This window comes from Artemia franciscana, unplaced genomic scaffold (genome assembly GCF_032884065.1).
Source record: "Artemia franciscana unplaced genomic scaffold, ASM3288406v1 PGA_scaffold_62, whole genome shotgun sequence".
Lineage (NCBI taxonomy): Eukaryota > Metazoa > Arthropoda > Branchiopoda > Anostraca > Artemiidae > Artemia > Artemia franciscana.
Window position 1 is genome coordinate 376,400 of NW_027062701.1, and position 24,773 is coordinate 401,172.

General features: G+C 35.8%; 2 protein-coding genes across 6 annotated transcripts in view; one reads left to right on the forward strand and one right to left on the reverse strand.

The window, feature by feature from the left end:
• The window catches only part of LOC136042082 (sodium-dependent serotonin transporter-like), a 79,948-nt gene extending 58,901 nt beyond the window's left edge, over nt 1-21,047 (forward strand). The window contains exons 8-14 of the mRNA XM_065726976.1: nt 2,881-2,984; nt 5,204-5,328; nt 10,392-10,490; nt 13,284-13,429; nt 16,550-16,750; nt 18,934-19,101; nt 20,820-21,047. Coding sequence (XP_065583048.1) covers nt 2,881-2,984; nt 5,204-5,328; nt 10,392-10,490; nt 13,284-13,429; nt 16,550-16,750; nt 18,934-19,101; nt 20,820-20,915 — 939 coding nt within the window. The 3' untranslated portion in view covers nt 20,916-21,047. The remainder of the gene's footprint in view (nt 1-2,880; nt 2,985-5,203; nt 5,329-10,391; nt 10,491-13,283; nt 13,430-16,549; nt 16,751-18,933; nt 19,102-20,819) is intronic.
• A 977-nt stretch (nt 21,048-22,024) lies between these two features.
• LOC136042080 (ectopic P granules protein 5 homolog) overlaps nt 22,025-24,773 on the reverse strand; it is a 152,052-nt gene continuing 149,303 nt past the window's right edge. For all 5 annotated transcript variants that reach the window (XM_065726975.1, XM_065726973.1, XM_065726972.1 and 2 more), the window contains exon 32: nt 22,025-22,372. In XM_065726975.1, coding sequence (XP_065583047.1) covers nt 22,084-22,372 — 289 coding nt within the window. In that variant the 3' untranslated portion in view covers nt 22,025-22,083. The remainder of the gene's footprint in view (nt 22,373-24,773) is intronic.

A 24,773-nucleotide genomic window follows, 5' to 3' on the forward strand; every position in this document is an offset into this window, starting at 1 on the left:
TAGATACCTTCTAGTAAATAGAAACCTACAGTAACTTCAAACTCAAAATGACCCATAAATTACTACTAAAGAGTAAATGGAACCCAAAACGAATAGAAATTAAGTAAACAATCATAGCAAAAAAACATACAGCAGGTACTAATATAAATGAATAAATAAATCTTAAAAGGAGTAGAGATTAAAGTGAATATGCAAATAAAGCATACAACGAACAAAAATATTTGTTATTGAAATATAAATGAAACCCAAAACCAACAGAAACTAAATAAACAGTGATAGCAAAGAAACATACAATAGGTACTAATATAAATTTTTAAAACGAATGAAACTCGAATTGATAATGCAAATCAAGGTTGAAACAAAAAAGTCTCTACAAACCGGAGTTTGTGTTTTGCCTCTCTCTTTCACTGTAAAATTCTAAAACCTAATGCTTCATTGGTGGTTTACTGAAAACCAAATGTGTCTTGAACTGTCTTAGAAAGTACAATAAAATCAAACTGAATGTTTGATATATAATGCTATTAATTGTTGAAAGATCATCAATTCAAGATTTTATTTCACTGTAATTGTATTTTCATTTTGCTGTTGTGTTCATTTTCAATGCTGCAATAACTGGAAAAGAATATATTTATGATATAATTCGTTTTCAATGAAGCACCAATGACGTAGTAGGACTTAGACTTTTACAGTTAGGGAAGGGAGTATTATCCAAAATCTTGTTTGTAGTGGAGCTGTATTTGTTTTGAACAGTCTTGGAAAGAAATAATAAAATTAAACTGAATATTTGATATATAATGCTACTAATTGCTGAAAGCTCATCAGTTCAAAATTTAATTTTACTGCAGTATTTATGCTTATTTTCAATCTTGTAATAAGTACAAAGCAAAACTTTTGTAGTATAATCCGTTTTCAGCAAAACCCCAATGACACAGTAGGTTTTAGACTTTTACAATGGGAAAAGGAGGCAAAACCCAAACTGTTTTTTTTTTGTAGAGATTTTTATTCGTTTCAAGCTTGATTTGCATATTCAATTTAAGTTTCATTCGTTATAAGATTTATTGACCCAAGCTACGGCATATCGGGAAATGTAAAGGACCCTTAAAATACGATGCAAAGGCCAAAATGTTCATTGTAAGAAAATATGATAAGAAAACTACACTCTACTGCAAAAGGTAAAACTCCATGTATCGTGTAAAAAAGGACTTGAGGTTGAACTACTAACATAAGTGGATTATGTAATGGTAGCGCATCAAATCCCGTAGCGGCCGTGTTTTCTAGTATATGTTGATGATCCCAAGCTATGTATGTAGAGAAATCCCTGGTCGTATCCTTACTCTAGGTTTATCGCAAGTTTAAGTCAAATAAAGAAAATGTGAAAATACAGAAGAAGTATGTCTTTTCGAGTAAATCTTGAAATGTTTGTGTGTCAGAAAAAGAACTTGGAGAAAGAAGACAAGATAATCGTCTATTCTTAGATATATGAAAAAAAATAACACTTAGCAAGAAAAATGCAACAGTAAAGCTACACCATATCAGGAAATCTAAAGGTCCCCGAAAATGTTCATATACCGCAAAAGGTAAAACCCCATTTCGTGTATAAAAAAAGACGGGATTGAACTTCTAATATAAGCAGATTATCTAATGTTATCGCAAAATATACGTCGCGAGTTGTGTAATGGTATGCCACTTTGTTTCGAAGCGCTGTTTCATTCCGAATCATCGTGTAAATAGATAGGCCCGCTAAAGAGGGTTGCAGACATCTGCTGCTTATTCTGTAATGGAATGCCACCTTCTTTCCAAGCAAGCTTCAACCCGCGGTTCAACCTGTTCTCCTACCAGATGTTTCTAATTCTGCGAAAGGGTTATTGGAACATTTTGAATGCGACCTAGTTTTATATTGGCTGTTATGAACAAGGCATAAAAACTAAAAATGGATGATATTCTTAAAATGTTCTTTCTTTCTGTAGATAATGGCCTTTACTTTGGAAAATAATGGTGTTACAATTGAAAAAGATATTATGGCATGCTGTTTTGTTTGTGGGTGGTTTCTCTCTCAGGGAGGAAATAAAATCATTGCATGGGGTTAAAATCATGCCTTTCAGGAAAACATATGTTCACAGTGGGGGGAGGAATATGTCTCCTAGCCAGAGAATAATGTCTTGGAATTCTTGCGTGGGCCTATAACTCGGTTAAAGGTCAGATAGGGTTTAGACTTTGCATCTCGGGAACACACATGTTTATATACAAGACAAAGGGTTTGATAAATAGCCTACACAGTGTCGTGAGAAAAGTCTCATACAATTTGGTGAGAAAGGCCCTATCCCGTATCGTAGAAATAGTCTACATAATGTCGTCAGAAAGGTCCAATACAATGTCATAGGAAATACTCGATGGTCCAAGTCAATGTTGCAGTATATCTCCTATCCCTTGTCTTCGGAAGTGACCCCTAATCTTTTGTCGTCGTATTCCCCTATGCTCAGTGCCATTGTCGTCATATACCCCCTATCCCTTGTCGCCGGAACTAGCTACCAAAAAGGAATCGCACCTGCTGGATAGGATTTGGGGTTAGGAAAAAAGGAATGACAGGTTCTGAATAAGAAATCCCCCAATAACAACTGTAAATAAACTATACTCATATTGACCACCCGACCCTCCCAGAAGGTTTCTCTAGAAGACACTTGAGAAAATCAAGATCATGTGGGATTTGCCAAATATAATAACCGTAGCATGGGAAAACATATTGCAAGAAGGAAAACTATCCACAGAAACTATTGCCTGAGCAGCACTAGCAATTTTTAAGTCTCTTTATTAAATGGTTTACAAGTCGCGTTCTCATCTAAAAAAAAATATAGTTGCTATTTTTCTTTCTTTTTTTTTCAGGTATGGATAGATGCTGCATCACAGATATTTTTCTCGTTGGGACCTGGATTTGGTACTTTGCTAGCCTTGGCGAGTTACAACAAGTTCCATAACAATTGCTTCAGGTATTATTATTAGCATTTTAAAAAAAGATTATTTATTAGACAACATGGACTAAATACAAGTCACAGAGATACAAAGAAGAAGAAAACGGTCTTAAAGATGTTTGTTTACCATTAATAATGGCTATTTTGAACAAGAATAAATGTTCAGTGGACTAAAGAAACAGTAAAACAGCAAAAACATTTTATTAAGTATGGACAGCGAATAATAATTACTTATGCAACAGAAAAACTTACCATGATTTACTATATCTACAGGTCATTATGCAAACTGATACAACCAAAACTGTTGAATATTTTGAGAATTGAATGAGATACTAAAAATAAAAACTAAAGACGTTAATAGATTTCTTACGTTTATTACCAAATTTCAAACCACCCTTCAAAAGGTTTTTTGGTAGCAAAAGACAAAATAAAGCCCAAAAATAAAGTGAACAGAAACATTATATGCGCGTTGTTTAAAGTATTTTAAGAACATAGCTGTGTAGGAATGCTTATGTAAACAAACTTTTACTTGTTTTTTTATAGAAATTCTGTATTTGTTTGATTGTTATTTGGCCAGCACAATAATGTATTTCATAGATTTACGTATTTCGAATGCGATTTTGTCTTTTCTTTTATCTACTTTGATCAAAATAAAATTTTAAATATACAGCCAATTCAGAAATCGTAGAATGCATATCTGAATTTAACACCACTGCCCAAAGTATTGCTAGCGATAATTTTTAGATGGTTAAACGTATTTTTACCCTCCCGCAGCATAATGGATTGACCCTCTGCTTGCCTATACAGGCCCAGAGGTCAATACCCACTTGAACAAGGTAACAGGCATGGTACTTTTCTCTGTAAAAAGAAAAAGAAGACCAAGTAATTAAAACGTTAATTTGACACCCTATGCACCAGCAATGCCCTTGGAGGATTTTTATCCCTTATCTTCAAAACATATTTTCCTTTTTTCTTAGTATACAACCGTACTATGGTTAACTATCCTTAAATTGAGTTATCAATATCAAAATTACAAGGATCCTTGCGCGCCCAATTAATTTTAAGGTGACTAACAACGAGTCTGGAACAGGGGTTCTCAACTTATCTCAGGCCTTGCCTCACCTAAGTATTCCTAAAACCTTGATGCCCCCTCATTATATAAAAAATGTTTTTTTTTTTTTGCGTGTAATTACCACAATGAAGCTTAAACCTTTACTTGGTATCTTTTTTCGGGTCGATATCTAGGCGTATTTTATACTAATAAAAAAAATATTGTCAGGATACAACACCTTTTATACAATGAATGACGTCATTGCAAAGCTATCGTTTATCGTTTTTGCTATTTAAATGTTTATGAATGTGATGATATTCACATGATTTTTTTTCTTTTTTTTAATTAAGGCTCTGAAGTATAGTCAGCCAAAGGGTGCACTTCCTGCCCATGAACCACCAAAATATTGTCATGCTCTGCCAGTGGGGCCTGCGTCCCACGTTGGGAATCACGGGTCTAGAATAAACAAAATCAAACAATTAATAAAATCGTTAAACAGGAGTTCTTGTTCTTTCGTTGTTTTTGTGTCACTAGATTTTACTCCAGATTTCTAAAATACTCTGCTCAAAATCCTAAAGGTTAATTTCTTTCAAAATCCTAGACCTCTAAGATTTTGATATTTGTTTCGATGTTTTGAAACTAGTTCTATTTGCTAGTCTGAAACTAATTTTGTTGTATGTTGGAGTAAAAAAAAGGCTACAGAAAATAAGAAAGACAAATTATTTTTGGAATCAAGAAAGACCAAATTTTTATGAAGTCAATGGAAAGCTAACATTATTTTCTCAATATATATGTTAGTATTTTTCTCATAAAAATACTTTCTGAAATTCTTTCAGAAATTCAGAATTTTTTTTCAGAAGCCAAGGAACCTCTCACCATCAGAATTTCTATGTGATCACACTCTATGGCGTAGATCTTTTCAGTAACATTCACCCACTACTTGCGGCGAATATGCTCAGACCCTTAGTTAGTGAAGTAAAATAATATTAAATATTTCAGGAAAATCTTTGTTTATTGACAAGGAAGGCAATGGCATGAACAGATTAAATAAATAATTTGCTTTCCTTAATTCTACAGAAACTACTTGGTACATAAATTGCAACAATTCTGATAACAAGCAAAAAAAAACTCTAACGTATAAACGACAAACAAGGCTCACTTGAATAATATATATGCCTTTTTCCAGGGATGCTGTAATAACAAGTGGAATAAATTTCCTAACAAGTCTGTTATCTGGTTTTGTAATATTCTGCGTTCTAGGCTACATGGCACAGGTGCAAGGAACTACTGTTGACAAAGTAGGATCTGAAGGTAAGAACAAGATATTGACAAGTAGCCGATTAAAATTATCTTCTAGGCCAATAAGAAGGAAAACAATGTGAAAAAAAAAATATTCCCCTTCCGCTCCCTTTTGTTCAGAACTTCACTCTTTAGTCCTCCACGTGACGTTCTTCCCTTTAAGTCCTTCTTATGACCTTTTCCAATCCAATTTAAGAATATCCTCTTTTTAGGTGAACTCCAGATGGGTCGCCAAAATGTACGATTTTTGGCGACCTATTACTCTTCCATCGTAAAGCGTGATGTATGTCTCTAGGCCTTTTCTTTAACTGTACCATTTAAAGCGGGGTTAAATCACATTTTACATCCTTCCTATTTTTTTTTTTGATACCATCATTCAAACCTGTGCCCAAAACTGACCTCTGAAAAACTTTTGACATTTCTTACTCAACCTGACAAAGTGGTAATGTTTCCATACTGGATATATCTTCTAATTATGGGATATATCTTCTAATTCTTCCAAATATTTAAACTGTGAAAAAATATTATGCAAATGGCTACTCCAATCTTTAAATCCTCACTGTGCCCACGACTATTACTAGTATCGATTTACTTTGACTTAATTCTCCTACCAACTTGGCACCAGCGTCGAAATAGCAAATACCATCATCCGCCAGGACAGCCGGTCCTGAGCCACCGCGGGTGCGTATTCAAATCTTGCTCCTGCCTTGCTTAGGAACTGATGTACACTATTGAACCATCTCATTCTTGGACGACCACGTGGTCGTGCCGAAAAAATGGAATCTGCACCATACGGGTCAAGGGGTTGCCGTTGCTGAGAAAATCATCCCAGAAGAGTCACTCCATCTTTCAGAGCTGTTCCGGTTTGAGTCATATCCAGCTTCTCCAAAGTCATGGTGGTTGTTCGCCAAGTTTCGATGCCGGATAGTAAGAGTGAGCCAACAAAGTATCTGCATCCTTTTGTGGTATGTTGGGTAGATCAGTTGTTCCAAATATGAGCCACAGCGACTTCCTATCTGCAGAGTCAAAAACGGCTTTGAACTCGATGAAGGCTATGAATGTCCTCTGTCCAAACTCCCGCATCTTCTTTGTCACTTGCCTTAGAGTTAATATCTACTCGCTTGGTCATGAACTAGTTTTCCTGACCTTGCTTAGTGCTATTGTCATGCAAATTAAATGCGAGAAGATCGCCCTATTTGAACTTTATTCACCTTTGCTTGGTGATAGCGCCATCGACATTTTGTAGGTTGGTGCAATTTGGACTTCTAAAAGCGTCACCAGATGGCTCTACCATAGCCACAACATCTATCAAACGCTCTCATTGCGAGAAACGTGGAGGTAGACTCAAAAAGGGGATGAAGATACCAGTGTTAATTTCCATTAGGACCAAGACTAAAGCCCTGCCGCGTACACCAAGTTGCCTAGTACCAGCATATTACTTAACTGCTCATAAAACGCTACCTGTGGTCACTCCTTGGTATAGAGAACCGATTGTGATTAGCGACTGTGACAAAACGCCGTCTGCTCTATGTCCTCAATGTTTTTCAGCTAAACAAAAGCTGCCGAATATACTAGTGTGTAACGCGCGTTCCTTGAACAATAAAGCCGACGAACTCGAAGTTATAATCAAGGAGAACAAGGCCTCAATCACAATAATAAGTGAATGCTGGGACATTCTGACTTCTGAGTCAGCGCGCATCAAATGCTACACTGGCTACTTTAATACTCGTCGCGACCGTGGTCTGAATCGTCATAGAGGTGGCGTCGGACTTTACTTTCAGGATGATCTACCGTCAAAGCTGTTAAGTGATCCAATTGACTACGACCATGAGATATTGTGGACGGAATGTAAACCAATACATTTATCAAGAAGATTCTCGTGTTTGATAGTCGCTTTGGTCTATTAACCTGAAAGTACCAGAAACAGGAAAGAACTTATTGAGCATACACAGTTTTTCGTAGACAAAATGCGCCAAAAGTATGCCTCTCCTGCCTTTATGATTGCTGGTAACTTTAACCAAACAAACAAACAGTGGGTTTCCAGTGTCTTGGATTTGCGGCAAGTGGTCGCAATATCGACCCATCAGAGTGGCAGCATACTAAACCTGATCTTAACGAACCTTAAAGACGTCTATGATGCACATCGGTCCCTAGGACCCCTCCAGAATTTGGATCATTTTTTAATTTTTCTGGGAAGCAAATTCAGCAATCCCCAAAACCAAACGAGTCAAAACTACTATACGTCCGCTAATAAGAGATTCGATTTCTACGCTTGGTCGCTGGATCGGCAACTACGAATTTGATGACAGTTGCTCCGAGACGGACATCAATATCCAAGTCAGTAAGCTAAATAGCCTACTTCAGGAGAAGTTCCATGCTTGTTTTCCGACTAAAGTCATTACTGTTACAGATACTGGTAAACCATGGATCACAAGCGACCTCAAGGACGTAATTAAGACGCGCTGCCGCCTTCAAAATTCTGGACAAAATTATGCCCTCACTTACGAAACATCCAAAGAAATGGCATTCGTCAGTATAAAGGCTTGCTGGTAAAACGACACCCAAAGCTGAATAGACGCTGAATAGGAACTATGTGTCCTACCCTGGCAAGCTTCCACTAAAGTTGTTACGTGAATTCGCTATTTTCCTTGCCACGCCACTCTCCTCCATTATTAACCAGTGTCTCCAAAAGCAAGTGTTCCCTAGCGCTTGGAAGAGAGCGTAAGTTTGCGTCATACCCAAAGTAAAGAGTCCCAAACCTTGCGACCAACTCCGACCTATCTCAATAACTCCGAACCTGTCTAAGGTGACATAAACGTTTGTATACTGCGAGCTTTTGTCTCAGGTTTCTCCTTCTTTTGACCCACATCAGTACGGATGCTTGAAAGGAAGCAGCACAACTGTTTACTTAGTGAGAATGTATCAGTCTATCGACGAGTGGTTTGACCAAGGAAGTGCGATTGTCGATCTTCTCCAGGTGGAATACCCATTTATTTCGCATTAATGTACGTTTATATATTCGCCATTTCATAGCTGTGACAAATTTATGCCTAATGGGTGCATGTAAGCACATTCTCCTTTAGAGATCGATTTTTTGCAAGACCGATTCCAGTTCATCAACAGCCTTTTCCCTGGAGACATCAACTCCGAATGGGCTAAGCTCACGTGTGGTGCCCCACAAGGCACAAAACTTGCAGTGCTGTTGTTTTTAGCAGTTTTAAAATTTGTCCTTTTTGAGTATAAGGACAGGTTGAAGTACGTGGACGACTTGTCAGTTCTTCTGAAATATCTCATCGAAAACTCTGAGGCAATTCCCCAATTCAGTGATGCGATAACGAGCAACTTTGAAGACCAGCAACAGCCTTCAAATCAACGAAGGAAAAACCAAAATCCTTCGCTTTAATCTTCTTAAGAGGCACTTTGCCAGTCCCCCGTATCCTAGTGTATCTTTGGCTGTAATTCTTGGTGTCACTATAAAGGCAAATGGTGCGATTCGTACCCTTATCTTACTACGTCGTTTCGGTTTTTCTGTGTCCCAACTTAAGACGGCTTATCTTACACACATCCGACCAATTCTCAAGTATGCTTGCCCTGTATGGGGCCCTCTAGTCAACAACACAAGGTACTTAAGCGACCAACTTGAGTCACTACAGAAAAGAGCATTTAAAGTTATTCTTTCAGAAGCATATTTAAGTTATATTTTGCATTATCTGTTCTGCAACTACCGACCCTTCACAAACGTCGTTTGGGTTTGATCTGCATATTTGGCCAATTTCTTCTTAGCAGTGAAAGACATAGAGAGATTCTACCACCAGTTATGAAGAACAAAATAAAATCAAGGTCAGCTAGCAAAGTGAGACTGGAAACGCCTGCTCCAAGATCAAACCGTTTCGCCAATTCGTTTGTTCCTTTTTACATATCAGTGTTTAATAAGTTATAGTCTAGTGTTTTTCTTGTTTTCGTTGTAAGTGCTAGCGCCATTTAGTTGGAACTTTATTCTAAACTGTGGTAGCTTGTATAAATAAGACTATTCTATATTCCTCGGCGCTCTCTTTATCACTAGATAATGCCCTAAAAACGCTTTTCCTCAAATATTTCAAGCAGACTTTTTAGCTTTCATTCCCCAAAAATTACTTAAATTTTTACTGTACAATAGTCAAAAACTTCCTTAAACGAGTTTTTTGAATGTAAAAAATTCTTAAATTATTTCGCAATCAAACATTGTTATTTAAGGAAAATGCCATAGCTTGGAATTTCCGTTTAATGTTACTACAATTAGAATTTTGGCAGACACTAGTAGAATATTACCTAGTTTTCCAATGGATCTACTGACTTATTGTTGTTTTGTAAGGTTAAAATGCATGCTGATTTTACGTACTTGTGGAATATTCTATCTTTCTTTGTTTACAAACAAACTTAATATTACTTCTGTCTTATCAAGTGATCATGGGAGCAACAGTCCACAATCCATAGTAAATGAAATTTTAAAAAATGAATTTTTTAAGAAACTATCTCAAGAATAATATTCTTGCGTAAAACCATATTGAAAACAGCGATTTTTACCCCAAATTTAACTGAACAGTGCTTTGGTATTATAATAAGATTTTTCTTTTAGGATTTCAAAATAGAGTCTGAAATTCCTCAAAGACCAAATCAAATAAAAAGTACACGATGCTACCAAAGCTAAGTGCCGTTTTCTGCCATTTTGTCCCGCAAAACATAGGAACAAAATAATGAAGAATAAAATTCGTAGGACTACCAATCAATTTTTCATGGCAAGAAAATCTTTAACTCGAGGTTCCCAGTTCCCCATCTCGAAAACCGAAGAAAATCGTGTTTTAGCATGGGTAGCATGATTGTTGTGTCTCCTTTTCTTTTTTTTTTCGTGTATGACCAGGTTTTTATGTAGAAATATCTTTAGTGGTTTGTTCTGGTTAACCCCCCCATTTTCATATGCTTCCTGAACCAAAAGTTAATAAAGTACTCTAGCACCGAAACCTAAAAAAAAGGATGCATGAAAAGGACTTTATAGATCTGGAATCATAGAAACATGTAAATCTTTTTTATTATTTTAGGGCCTGGTTTGGTGTTCGTCGTCTACCCTGAAGCTATTGCCACAATGAGTGGCTCTTCATTCTGGTCAATCATATTCTTCTTCCTCCTAATAACACTTGGTAAGTCCTGGCTCAGAAATACTTTATGTCAATCGATAAGAAACTGCATCAATAAGCCCTCTGTCAAACTCGATTATCCCTTTGTAGAGGTCAAGTATTAATCGTTTTGCAGATATGAATACAAACTTTATTCATAGGCTCGTAAAACCCTACTGGAGCCACTCTGCAGGATCCACAACAAAGGCTCTCAGTGCGAGCTGCATTACAAATCGTGTACTTTTACAACGTCTAAGTGAGAAATTTGATGTGGTATCAATAGCCGTTTTCTGCAAGCGCTTCTACAGGCCTTTTTCTAATGAGTTATCGTTGCCTTTACCGCCATTTGCAAAATCAATTTTGAAAAAACGCAAAAATACAGTTTTTCGAATTGCCTGCAAGAAGAGACACCCCCACACTGAAGAAATGCTTCGTAAGATCCGTTTGGAATGATCTCTCGAGGGAGGTAGGTCCGGAAAACTTATCTGGTGATTTCTTGAAAACGAGGTTCGACACAATTCTAGGGAGAAAGCTTAGATGAATGGTTGACAAGCGACTTATCCCGCCTGCAGTCTTCTTGCTACTTCTTTATTTTTAACGGAACTGGGAAATAATAAAGAACCCGAATTGCAGCTACAGCTACCTATCGGGCGCCCAAAAATTTTTATACAAATTTTTCTGGTAGTAATAGATAGCACAAAATTAGCAATACTTGAGCATTTTATTTTAAAGTTGATGGGCTTTGTCTTGGAATTCGTCACAGGCATGAAAATGCTATAATGAATTTTCACGACTATGATAGGCATGAAAATAATCATAGGCATGAATCATATACCCTCGCCGTCTCTGACGGGCATGTAGGAAGCGATGTTTACTGTAGTCTATAAATATACAGAGAGTAGAATGTACCAAAGAGGGAAGTGCCTCCTGTGTATTATTTTTCTTTCTCGGCTACTTCTTGTTTTAGAGGTGGCTATAGAAACTTGAAAGGGAACTTGATTGGAAATTGCAAGTTCTAGTGCTCTTTAGAGGGGTTAAAAGCTGGTAAAGCAAGGGGGACGCCTATCCATGAATACAGCCTCTAAGAGGGCACCAAACTGAGTTTTGCTATGATTTTCTATCTCGGCTACTTCTTGTTTTAGAGGTGGCTATAGAAACTTGAAAGGGAACTTGATTGGAAATTGCAAGTTCTAGTGCTCTTTAGAGGGGTTAAAAGCTGGTAAAGCAAGGGGGACGCCTATCCATGAATACAGCCTCTAAGAGGGCACCAAACTGAGTTTTGCTATGATTTTCTAGGATGCTGCTGGTGGGGCCAAAAACCGACATTGTCCTCGGGCGCTGAAAATGGTAACAATGGTTCTTGAAGTAATGGCCCTATCCTAAGTAATTGACCACTATTTACAGATAATGTTTTATAATAGTAAAAGAATGACAAGTTTGATCTTGGATATTCCAGTAGCTTGAAACTCTAAGGATTGTTCCTTGGGCCAAGGGGCTATATATTCTTGTTGGAAGTGGGAGGGTGTTGGAGAGCTCCAAAATTGGCTGACAAACTTTTTTCTCCGAACGGCTAGAAAATTTGATTCGGGAATTCTTAGGCCAAGGGAACCATATGCACAAAAAAAATTAGGATAGTAGTACGGGCCCTCAGAAATTGGCCTAAAAACTTTTTTGTATCCTCTTGACGCTTACATCAGTCATTTATACCATTGAAAATTCAAAAGTCCTTAAACTTAGAGGAATTCAATCTTTCATGCATAATTTTAGGACTACTTAAAACAGTCAGTTTAGTTTCATTAATTCAGAAACGCAGGACATTTTCATTGATACTTTCTTCCTTTTAAATAGATTCCTTTGTATATAAAAGCAGTTGGTGAATAATTTGTTGATTAGCCAATTCATAATAAGGCTTCAACAAACTAAACAGAAAATAAAAAAAATTACAAATTAAAAAATGACAAATGTTCGTTTGCAGAGTATTCATTGATTAACTAAATTCGCAAGGAAAGTTGTGACAAAAGTATCCTTTTAAAACAAAAAAATCAAATTAAGTGTCGTTATTGCAATTATTTTAGTAAATGTTTTTTTTTCCATTCTTCTAATCTCTTGAGTTTTTGAAAAACAAAAACCACACTGTTCAAAATAAACATCGGTTTCAATAAAACCCAAATGCAATTGTGACACACTCTTGTTTGTGATAGGTCGGAGTTGTGCAACAATGATATCATAGAGATTTGCTTTTTTGTTCGTGTTGATATTGTGACCAATAAGAATACACCATTCAAAATACAAACTATTACCAGTAAAGTGCAAATGACCATTCTAACCTAGAGAGAGCTTATGAATAATTGTAACCCCATTATTATTTGTGATAATTTCTGTTGGATTCAAGTTAGAACTAACTATTAATTTTAATATTTGTTCGTTTTAGGTTTCACTTATTCCTACATTGTAATTGCTGTAGGTTAAAAATGTTAGTAGGCTGTTAATATCGTTAGGATAATAATATAACTTTTTAATTTTCTTTATAGTACCTTTTTGTTTGGAAAATAAGAAAAAAACGAAAAAAAGAAATCAAGTCATTTTTTTTATAACAGAGAGCCGAAACCGTTAATCTCGGGGCTAGCAGCCCTTCTACCTTGGAGCCAACCCCCATCATCCAGAAACTCTGACTACACCTTTGGTGTTAATCAACGAGCGAAATAGCAAAAATTTAATTCTTTTCAACTTATGTCTCTTAGGTAGGGTTTTTCACATACATTTGTGTCAATAAAGCGCACTTTAAATTTCGCATAATTGTTAATCTATATTTTTTAGGTCTTGATAGCACATTTGGAGGTCTAGAGGCCATGATTACCGGACTGTGTGATGAATATCCTCGATTCCTTGGAAAAAATCGGGAGGTTTTTGTTGCAGTTTTACTAATGGTCATATTTCTGGGAGCTCTACCCACTACAACATATGTGAGTAAAAATATGAGGTCTTAATATGTAACCACATTCTACGAAGAAACATTATAGGTCATTCACCCTTTTTTTGGAGGAGAGACATAAGTTAAGAAAGCTTCATAAGGGAATAAGACTGCTGAATGGCTCTGTTTTATCCTGTTTTATGATCTCTGTCACTAGCAACTAATTGCAGCCCCAAGCCACCTTAGGCCAACACAGCTGCGCAAGCTCCTCCTACACCCAAACCTCTTCAGAGAATTACTCTTTGCTCCTCCCCAAGAAGTTCTAATTCCCTTTGAATTTTTCCTTCTGACCTCTTCCCATTCCATTCAGGTACGACCTGCTTTTCGCTTGGCCCCAGTTGGATGATCGAATTGAACAATCTTTGGTATTCTGTCATTCCTTCTATAAAAATGTGTCCAAGCCATCTCAGACTCTCTTTCATTATGGCCATAAAAAGTGGGATAGAACCACATTTTTTTATTACAGCTCGTTGTTTGGCATTCGGTAAGTCAAGCGAGTAACAAAACTGTCCGTAGACAATCCCTCTGAAGAATATTTAACAAATCTTACTTTGTCTTCAGAAGCGGCCACGTTTCAGAACCATGCTTAACCATTGTCATTACCGTGTCCTTCAAATTCGAGAATTGGTTCGTAAACATATTTTCCAAACTTTTTTCAATTCTGAAAAAACACTCTGGGCCTTGGGCTACTGAACTTTTTACGTCTTCGAAGCGACCACTATTTTTATTAATAATACTACCCAGGTAAGTGAAGGTATCACTTGGTCGATGTTTTCTTTGCTTAGCATCACCTCTTCATCTTCATTTACTCCTAGCCTAACCTTAAATTAAAGTTTTCTTGACGTAAAATTTCAAACCTAGTTTTGCACCCTGAATATTTAAAACTTTCAAAAATTCATTCATTTTCATAGGATTTTTATCTAAAGCGCTCAATTCACTTGCATAATCTAAGTCAAGGAGAGTTTTAGCTTCCCAGTTGATTCCATGATCTCTCATAGCCTTTGTCATGTCTGTCCAATTATCCACATAAATGAAGGTAGAACACAACCCTGCTTAACTCCTGATTCAATACCAAACAAGCTACTAACCTGACTTTTGACCGAGGAATTCCTCACTTCAACAGAGGACCAAAGGGGTCTGATAGTACACGCACTTCTTAAATATTATTCTAAGAATGAAAATTTGGTCAACAGATCCTCTCCACTTCCTAAAACCCTACTGTTCTTCTCTTACAACTTTACCTGCAGCATCTGTAAGTCTAAAAAGTATCATCATACTAAATAATTTCCTTCCTAAAGTAACCAAGCTAATGCCTCTATAATTACTACACTCACTCTCATCACTTTACTTCTTTCCTAAAATCACTAGGTATTTCCCTCTTATCAAAGATCATATCCATAATCTTCAGTAATTTGTTTCCAAGTTTACAGCCACAATATTTCAAAAACTGATTTTCCACACTATCTGCATCTGAGGTCACATTATTTATTAATCCTTTTATGACTGTCCCTAACTCTTCTTCGCAAAAATAAGTCTTCTTTCATTTCCAAACTGTCACAACATTTTCATTCTTTTCTGTATCACTTATAGAAAACATTATCATTATCACGTTAACAACATTATCACGGCTTCAAAAATTCTCAAAATGTTTCGCCCATCTCTCTTTAACACTTTACTGACCACTAATTGAGGCCCCATTTTGATCTCTAAATGGGAGAAGTCCATACCGACTATAAGTTTCTTAACATGCCAACACAACATTTTACTATTATGCTCCTCGGCCATTTTATCCACGGCTATTTTATCCTCGGCGACTTTACCCACGGTCTCCGCTTCGCATCTCCTTAATTCATACTTCAACACCAGCTCTACTGCTCTTGCTTTCCTCTCGTTCTCATAAGGTCTGCCATTCAAATGCTTCTTGTACGGACAAGAAGTCTGTCTGACTGTTCCTAATTTTGCAGCTAAACTATTTAAGCTATAAACTCGAAATTTTCTGCACATAATCCTGGAGCCATGAGAATGAAAATTAAGCTAAAAAAACTGAAAAAGAAAAGAAACAGAACATGGAAGAGTGACACGAACTAAAAGATGTATTTGCATAAATGACATTACATTAATAATTTTTTTGTATTGAAACTATTTTCAATAACGACAACTGCACAAATATATTTGTATTTATATAAATATTGAAACCAGCGCGAGCGAGAGCTCCTACGACGGGCAAAGGCCAGAATGAGTGGAGGGAGGCTTGAAAAAGAGTTTCTAGGCGAAAGACAAACATGGGTTGTTGTTAGTCGGTTTACGATAAATTGAAAAAGCTAGTTCATTATTATTTCAATGGATCCAAATATCCAGACGGTAACTTATTCCCTGTTTCTTTTTCAATCATAAAAACTAATTCCCCTCCCAAATTATTTAAATGTTCCAGAAACCCTTAAATTTGTGATTCCCCATAATTCCAAACAACTAAAACATCATCCATATATTTACCCCAAAATTTAGATTTAAAAAAATATGTTTCTATAGCTAAAGTTTCTACATACTCTACATAAATATTTGCTAACAGCGGACTTAAAGGTCCTCCCTTAAAAGATATGTACATTTTGATAAATCTTTTGGTATTTTATCTAAAAACTTGATGAACATAAAATGAGATGGAAGAGTTATCAGCGAGAATTTAAATAGAAACTATATAAAATTTAGTTACAATAACTAGTAGGTATACTAATTATTTCAAGTTTAGAGATAATTTTTTCCATCAAATTAGGGGATTAGCAATGGGACTACTAGAGAATATTATGTATGAACGCACTGTTTCTTTCCTCGTTTATTTTTTTGAACTTAGTTATTGGTCCATTTGTTTCTCATAAATAAATTTGTGAATTCTATCTTCAAGAGCTACGCCTTCTTTGTCCTCATCCATATAGAATCTTTTGGTCCCTTTTGTCAATTTTGCAAAGCTAGATTTTAATTTTTTTTTTTCATACACGAGTGTTTACAATATCTTGTTGTTTGTTGAAAACACCAAATGGGTGATTTCTCTTACCATTAGAACAGAAACTGTTTGGGGCATTATTACAGTCTTTATATCAAGGAACTTATTTTTCAGGGAGGCACATACCTAGTTGAGCTACTTAACGCCTACGGACCAAGCATCGCAATTTTATTTGTTGTATTTGTTGAGGCCATTGGTGTCAGTTGGTTTTATGGAACAGAACGATTTGCAGATGACATTGAAGAAATGCTTGGTTTTCGTCCAGGCATTTTCTGGAGAATTTGTTGGACGTACGTCAGTCCAATATTTATACTTGTAAGTCTCGTGTTATTTGATCAAATTACTCCCGCATTTCTGGAAACAGAGCAAAAGTAAGGGCAATGTCGCTGTTTTTTCGTTTTAATTAGTTTCCACGTCTGTCATTGTCAGATGACACAACTTTTAATTTACATGTGGTGCCGTACTAAAAGAATTCCTAGAGCGAAAGTATCAAAATTAATCTTTCAAAGCACCAAATGGGCCAGAGTTTTTCTTTTACGATTTGTTTGACAACGAAAAGTTCCATTTTAAATTCATCCTGAGACGAAACGAGATAAACCTAAGTGATGAACCATTATAAAAGACATAACTGACGGCAGTTTATTTTCGAACCAGTACTTTTTATCTTCAGCCAGTCGTCTGGTGACAAAATAACGTAATATTCTGTAGCGATATTACCGTAGAGGCTAGCATAAGAGCAGAAACTACGAATGCTCATGGGAGACGGGGGGGAGGGGTATTAGTCCCGTAAGCATAGACAACCAAATAAAACTGTGTAGAATTTTGTGACAATCTCAAAAAATATGGCGCTTTTTAGACAATCAACTTCTTTTCAAACAGTTGTCCCTCCTTCTTCCCCTGAATTTATTTTACAGGACTGCTCATGAATGAACAATGTTTTTACTTCTGCCTGTGGTACAACCCCTGATGGTTTGAAAGTCAAACCGCCAACTGTCTCATTCGGATATAAGGGTAAAAGAAAATTGTCGAACTACCTTTTGGGCAAACTTTGAGCCACTATTTCAAGAAACATTCTACTACTGACTTTTTTCATTTAAAAATCATTAAAATAGTTCAATCCAAATGCTAATGAGCCATATACTTTTGATGCGTTACATACTTTTTTTTAACTCTGCCACATCGTATAGAAGGAGTAATCATAAACCTAAATCTTTGGTCAATGTATAAGAGATTTCATAACTGAGATAGGGACAAGGTGAACACATTACTCGATTTCTTTTTGTGTGCTCTTTTCAAATATAGTAATCGGTTCACTCAAAATGCATCCCCTCCCCACCTGATGGTTCCATCTATAGCGCAAATAACATATTCCTTCGTTAAATCAATGCAGGCATACCTTCTAGCATCTATATTCTCAGTTGGCACGGATATCTTTACACTTTGTAATTTATCTCCGTGTGTGATCTGAGTGTCTAATTTATAAAAATATTATTTAATCATTTAATAAATGTATAATAATGGAAGGAAACATGACAGTCTGATTAATAAAAACATATATTTATAAAGTTAGAATTTCATTATTTTAATGTTTTCTTTTAGTTTTTAGATATTGCTTTGGCTAAATATGGAACCATGAGAAGGGGTAGGGGGTCTATTTGCAAGTGATTTGATTATTAGTGGATTTATTTGGAAAGTGCATAAAAAGGAATCCATCCAGCCCGCGACAGGATGTGGGCCTTCCAGCTCGCATCTTATGCCCTTCTTTGCTATCTGGCCACTTAAGACGTCCGAACAAAATTTCGAAGTGACCATTTTATTTAAACAGTTAAAAGGTCCAATAAAAAAGCATCCAGGAATGGTGTGACTCCACATCCCCAGAGGCAAGCGCCGTATATAATTTAAATTTTCAATTGTTTGCGCACAGGTTTTATAATAGAAGATGGATGACTTGTTCCTATTAATTTTGGGTTTCATTTTAGTGTAGGATTATCCCATAATTTTCAGGTAGCATTAAACATTTTGTGGTTAGGAGGGAGGGGGGTAGGTTTGCCCTGAGTAGAGGCATACAAACTTTTGTCCCTGCTCACTTTGAAACTTACAGCCGCAAGTTTTTGGGCCAAGAGCATCATAATGTGCAAAAATTACTAAGAGGCACAGTTTCCCCCACTGAAAACAGAGGGGGATCAAAAAGGAAGAATACAAATTCATTATCTATTTTAACTTCTGTTCGTTTGACTATTTATCTATAGCATTAACCGTCATCTTTATGTTTAACCTGATTTTTTGTTTTTAATTTTCGTTCGCTTAGGGTTTCATTTATCCATTGATTGTTATTTCTTTTCGTTTTCGGTTTGGATATTATTTGCCTCTATTCCTACAGGGATAGACTATTTTATGGCTCTTTACTTTTCCTTGAAAAGCTTCTCATTGAGAAAAACATTTTTTTTTAAATTAATACACAGAAGGAAAAGACAAACTAAGTGAAATTTCTGTTTCAGATAATATTTTGTTTTTCAATATTCGAGCCAGTTGAATTGGACACAGCAACTTACAAGTATCCGTACTGGGCATTACATGTTGGATGGACGTTAACAGCCATCCCTCTGGCTTGTATACCCACTTATATGATATATAAAATACTTTCAGAAAAAGGATCGCTCAGAAAAGTAGGTTCTTTGTATTTGTTTATTTTTTAAACTAGCAGTGAAACCCGTCGGGCAACTGGCATAAAAATAAAAAATACCGTAGCATGTACGTTTTTATGAAGATCGGAAGAAATCTGTTTTAGCCCTCCTCAGCACAACATTTGAAGTGAACCTGTACCCCCCCCCCCCAACAAAACCTTCCTTGGAATTTTCAACTTGATCCCCGAGCCGTGAGACAAAACAGGGTAGACTTACCAATATCATAACTTTGGAAACAGTCAAGAAGTAAAGCCCCCCCCCCCTGTTCCTTTTAATTGATTTTTTTTATTTAACTAGACGCGTAAAAAAGTATTTTGGATGGGGCTGACAAGTCCACGAAGCTGATGTTAAATTATATAGTATTCAATTTCGAGTGTAGAACAGTAGCAAATTCCGATTAAATAATATGCGAGGACCCCAAATGAAAAAAAAAAAAAAAACTTATTACTTATTCTGTAAAGTACCAAAATTAAGTTCGTTATGTCAAGAAACTAGAATGTCTAAGGCTATTACCAGTTTCTTTTGTATTCAGGGTCTGTTTGTTAAGTTGGAAAAAAAATTGGTAGCTTTAACTTCATTCTAACTGTGGTAGCTTCAACTGTGTAAATATGGCAGTTTTAACTGCGTTTTTTCATCAGATCCATCAGATAAAATATAGCATCAGAAACATAAGGGAGGACGTTTTTTTTCAGAAATCCTTGTAGTAATTTCACCAGACACAGACATCGTTAATTCTAACAACTTTTACGGATTTTTCCGCCTCCGTAAAATAACTTATCTTCCTATTCTAAAACTGTGCAAGATCTCGCTGCATTAGCTTTTGAAAATTAACTTTAAACTTAATAAAAGTTACACAATTGGGATTAGTGTAGAAAATTTAACGCTTTGCATATGTTTACTGTTTTCGTACTTCTATTTGAGTTAGGGTCGTACTTCTGTTGAGTTTGAGTTATGCTGCTAATCATGAGGATCGAGTGGTTAGCCACCAGACTAGATCTACCATGTCTGTTAGGATTAGGGTCCGAGTCCAGGTGTCGATGGTTATTTGGTTTGGAACTTTGGTTAGTGGCATTACTCTAGATAAGCTAAACCGGAGTCGACACGGATCTAAATGGACAACTAGAAAATCTGGGGAAGATAAACAGGAAGGGTGTGCGCACCACTGGTAGGGACTGTATATTCCAGTGTCATGTTCCTTACCTTTACTTTCTTAGAACTATTGGTTGGTTTTCATTGCCCTAGGACGTATGGAAAGTGAATTGCCAAGAAGCGACTCAACCTTACTATTTTTCATTCCTGGGCTTATGGTTAATAGATTTACCATCTGGTCCAAGGAAAGACATGTCCTTGAAATTTTCCATCAATATCAACAGCCTACATGATGCAATATTTTGAGACTTTTATTTTGTCTGTTAGGAATATTTTCCTGGTATTACTGTTTTGGGAAGTTTGAACAGGTGACCGGTATCTGTTTCTCTTTTTCTTGTTTCAGTCCTACTGAGTAGCCCTTTTTCTAAAAAGATTTAGATCGCTTTTTGAATTAATTTATCACCTCAGAGAACTTTCTTCTTCCGGATTCTAATTTATTTGGTGTAGGACGAATCACGTGACTAGAAAGCTTCTGTATAAAAATCAAACAAGTATAAAAACAAATCTTATATATGCCTAAACGATAACCCAGATAGACTTCAATTTTTTAGAGATTGCGAGCTTCGTTCATAGTGAGGGATGAGAAGATTCATGCTACGACACATGTAAACCAGAACGCAGAAGGATCTTATGGAACACATGTTTGAAACACTGCCAATTACTGTCTGGCTTTGCTTAAGGAGTTTCAATCAGCCATTTGAAACTTCTTGGCAATTTTTATAAAACAATTAATTGTTATGTTTTGATTTTTTACATGTCAAATAAATGTTTTACGTGTGTTTGATTTTACTTAAAATATTCGAGCTAGCAGAGACAAACAAGAAGAAATGCAATTTAAAACGATTTCGCTTTTTATTTACACACTAACTTTGATTAAGCTACCTTTGAATTATGGTAGCAACTTGCTAATACTAAAGCCACTAGAACAGAAATATTTCCTTATAAATAACTTCCAGGAGTAACAGATTTCATTAGAGACAGAATAGCTATTTACTTGGGATGAATACAATTGGAAGGGCATAATTTCTTACATAGTGAAATTTTTTCTCAGAATACTGAACCCAAAGAGGTGCGGAAAATTTCCCTCTGTAGAATGTCCCTCATACAACGACACAATTCGTTTCTGTAGAGTGAAATGGGAGCGATATGTGGCCGATGATACTTTTGAAACTTACCCCAAGGATAATAGCGATTTCAGGATTATTAAGTGTGCTGCAATGGTAAAAATAGAGCATAAATTATTTTGCCCACTAACAGAGACAATTTGCAATTTATTCATCTGAAAAAAGTCAAGTTCTCATTTGACTACTTTAAATATTTAAGCCAATACTTGAAAAATTATTTAAATACTATGTTCTATGGATTTTCATTAATTGTCCTGGTTATTTTGTAAGCATAAGTTTGGCTAGAGCACGAGAGGGGGGGAAGGGGTTATTCAAAAACTGAGTAAAACATGCTTTAACCATCCCACCCTCGGTCGAGTAAAATGCTAAATACACCCAAGCTTGAAGGGTGTTTTACTGAATGATTCGTTTTGAACACCACCACGAAGGCTTCGTTATAAGACTAGTTGAGAAAAAAAAAGAAAAGAAAAGAAAAAAAGGCCATCAATGAAAATATGGAGTGTGTTTTCTTGGTCAAGGATTAGTTAAATACTATTTAAAATTTTCTCATAAAGTACGCCGTGGAAAAACAGGTTTAAACAAAATTCAACGACACGAGCCTAATTTTTGGACCTAAAATCAATCAAAGACTATTTCTATTATTATAGTGTTTATTCGTGAAATGCGCAACGAAAACAAAATCAATGAAAATTCAAACAGAAGTTAAATACCGGCTTTTAAAAGGCTTCGAAACGACAAACCAAAATTCCTTCCACTGACTAAAAGTAGAATGTCGTTCCGATAATCTAATGCCATCTTCAATCACAGATGCAAAGTCACTAAATGTCTTATTATTCCTGACAAAATTCAATCTTTCTTCCCAGGCGTGACTTATGGTCTGTAGACTTTCTATTTCTGTAGCTGTCATCTCACTTGGTTGACTCAGCTTCCGAACAATTTTAGTTATATAGTAAAATACCAGAGTAACAAGCACCATTCCTCTACAAAAATACAACAATTATAATTTCATACAAGGGGTTAACGGCGGCGTGTTCCTGGAGTCGATTTTAATAGATGAATTTTTCTGCTGATCAAACTACTATAATACTTTTCTTATCTAAGTAAGTTCTTCTTACATTTTTTTTTTTTTTTGCAGATACCGACCACACAAAGTATCACTATTGCGAATTTATCGATATTATATAATATATTACGACATTATCACGAAACTCCTAGTACTTCTGATCAGATGAGAAAGAAGTTTTTCGGTGTAACTTATCATCAAACATTAGCGACGCCTCAAAAAAAAAAAAAAAAAAAAAAAAAAAAAAAAAAAAAAAAAACTAATGTTGAAATAAAATCCCTTAAGCAAGCATTAATTATATAACTATATCAAGCCAAGGTTTCCTCTTATCGAGCGACAAATCAATTTTTACTAATACACGGATTTACACTGGATGCGGCAGCTTCGGACCCATCCACTTTAAAATGGTTAAATTTGTTAAATTTATGAGCCATTCTTATTCAAATTATCAATTTTCTATTATTATTGCGCCCCCGACATTTTTTATTATCGCCCCCCCCCCAAAAAGGCATGACATCTAATACTGTATTTGCCTGTATGTGTTGCTTCACATACAAGTTCCAGTTTTCCCAAAAGTCTAAGAAAAGAAAGTCTAAATTGTAATTTTTCTCTGTTTCGGCTTAAAGGTCCCTATTCTAAAATTTTTGATTCGGCAACGTAGAACAAAATATCAACTAAACAAAGCTCGGAGGAAAGCAATGTATTACCAAAACTAAGAAACATGTTTTTGGGAGACTGGATTAGAAGCACTGGAATGAATTTAAATTTACATCTGATCCTAAAAGAGCACCTAAATCTTGAGTGGCAAACACTGTCCGATTTCAATTTGCGAGTGCCCGTAACACCCAGCAAATCCCTAAGCAGGAACAATCATGTGATATTATATGAAGGGTACTAGAAGCGAGTATTTCTCCATCGTACAATAACGATCAATTTGTTTCTTACGCACACAAGAGAGTATATGTTTTGGTCTTCGTTTTTATCCCTGTCGTCTAACAGACAACTTCGTTCTTGCTTTGTAAATATTCAGCAGGCATAATCGTTGTCATGGACATGTTGAGACGATTGACAAGAACCTGATGCATATAATTGCAGCTGAATACAGGCTTAAAGCCAAGTCGTCGGTTAAAATAAAGATACAGATGTTTACTAATATGAAGCAAAAGCATATGTTCCAAAAGTTTACTGACATTAAAAGTAACAGAAATTGGCCAATGGAAAGAAAATGTCGATGGACTTTCCGCCGTTTTCAGAATAAAAGCCCCTATTCTGCAAAAAAAAAACCCTAGAATTAAAGAATTTAACAAACCCATTTGAAACTGAAGCTAAACATAAAATACAAAAAAGTTAAACATGAGACATAAAATTTGACTGTAATTTCTTTTTTAAAGGGTTGACATCAACCTCAAAGCCCTAGGGGAATGACCCTAAGTTCCTTAAATTACCCAATTCTTGTAGGTACAGTATACTAGAAAAGAGAGCCATGCTTTGTCTCGATCAGCTACGAGCTCTTACGAGTTGTACGCTAGACTAAGATTCCCAGAGTTTCCCAATGTCTACTCTGAAAACAAATGGCCAACCTGAGTAAATCGAAGGACGCTCCATAGATACTTTTTTCATTATGCGCTTCTATATGACTTCTAATCTCTGCATAGTAAAACAGCGAGGGACATAAAAAGAAATTGTGCTTTTCCAGATTGTCAAAATTAAGTATCTGCAATATCTTGGCAACGCTTTGGGGTAGCATGCTGAAACGCTCAGGGAATATTTAGGGGGTACGGAGGCAAGTGGACGGTGAACTATAGCAAAGGAGAGAGGGTACTGCTAGATGAAATATATATATATATATATATATATATATATATATATATAATATAATATATATATATATATATATATATATATATATATGAAGTTGAAACTTTTAGGTACTGTCGGCGAAAGAAAGGTGAAGAGTGGGAAGAAAAAATTGAAAATTTGAGTGGTAGAGGAGAAGGGCCTAAAGGATTTTACGTCAGATCCAGCAAAACACAAGCTCCGGTCAAAATCATAAAAAAAAATTTAAAGATTCAGATATTAAGAAAGCTGAGCGCTCGCTCTGATATTCATGTATTACCATAGAGATCGACTTCTACTTTTTTTTTTTTATTTGTCATGATACCAACGACAAAAAAAAAATCACAAAGCTTATCAGGTTTACAAGTAGAATTGGTGCTCTATCCCCTTAATCCCCAACCCTCTAAATGGCTTTAATGTCAATTAAGTTTAATTGGAAAAAATATATATTTTGAACAGTGCAAGTTCTGCTTATGAGAAAA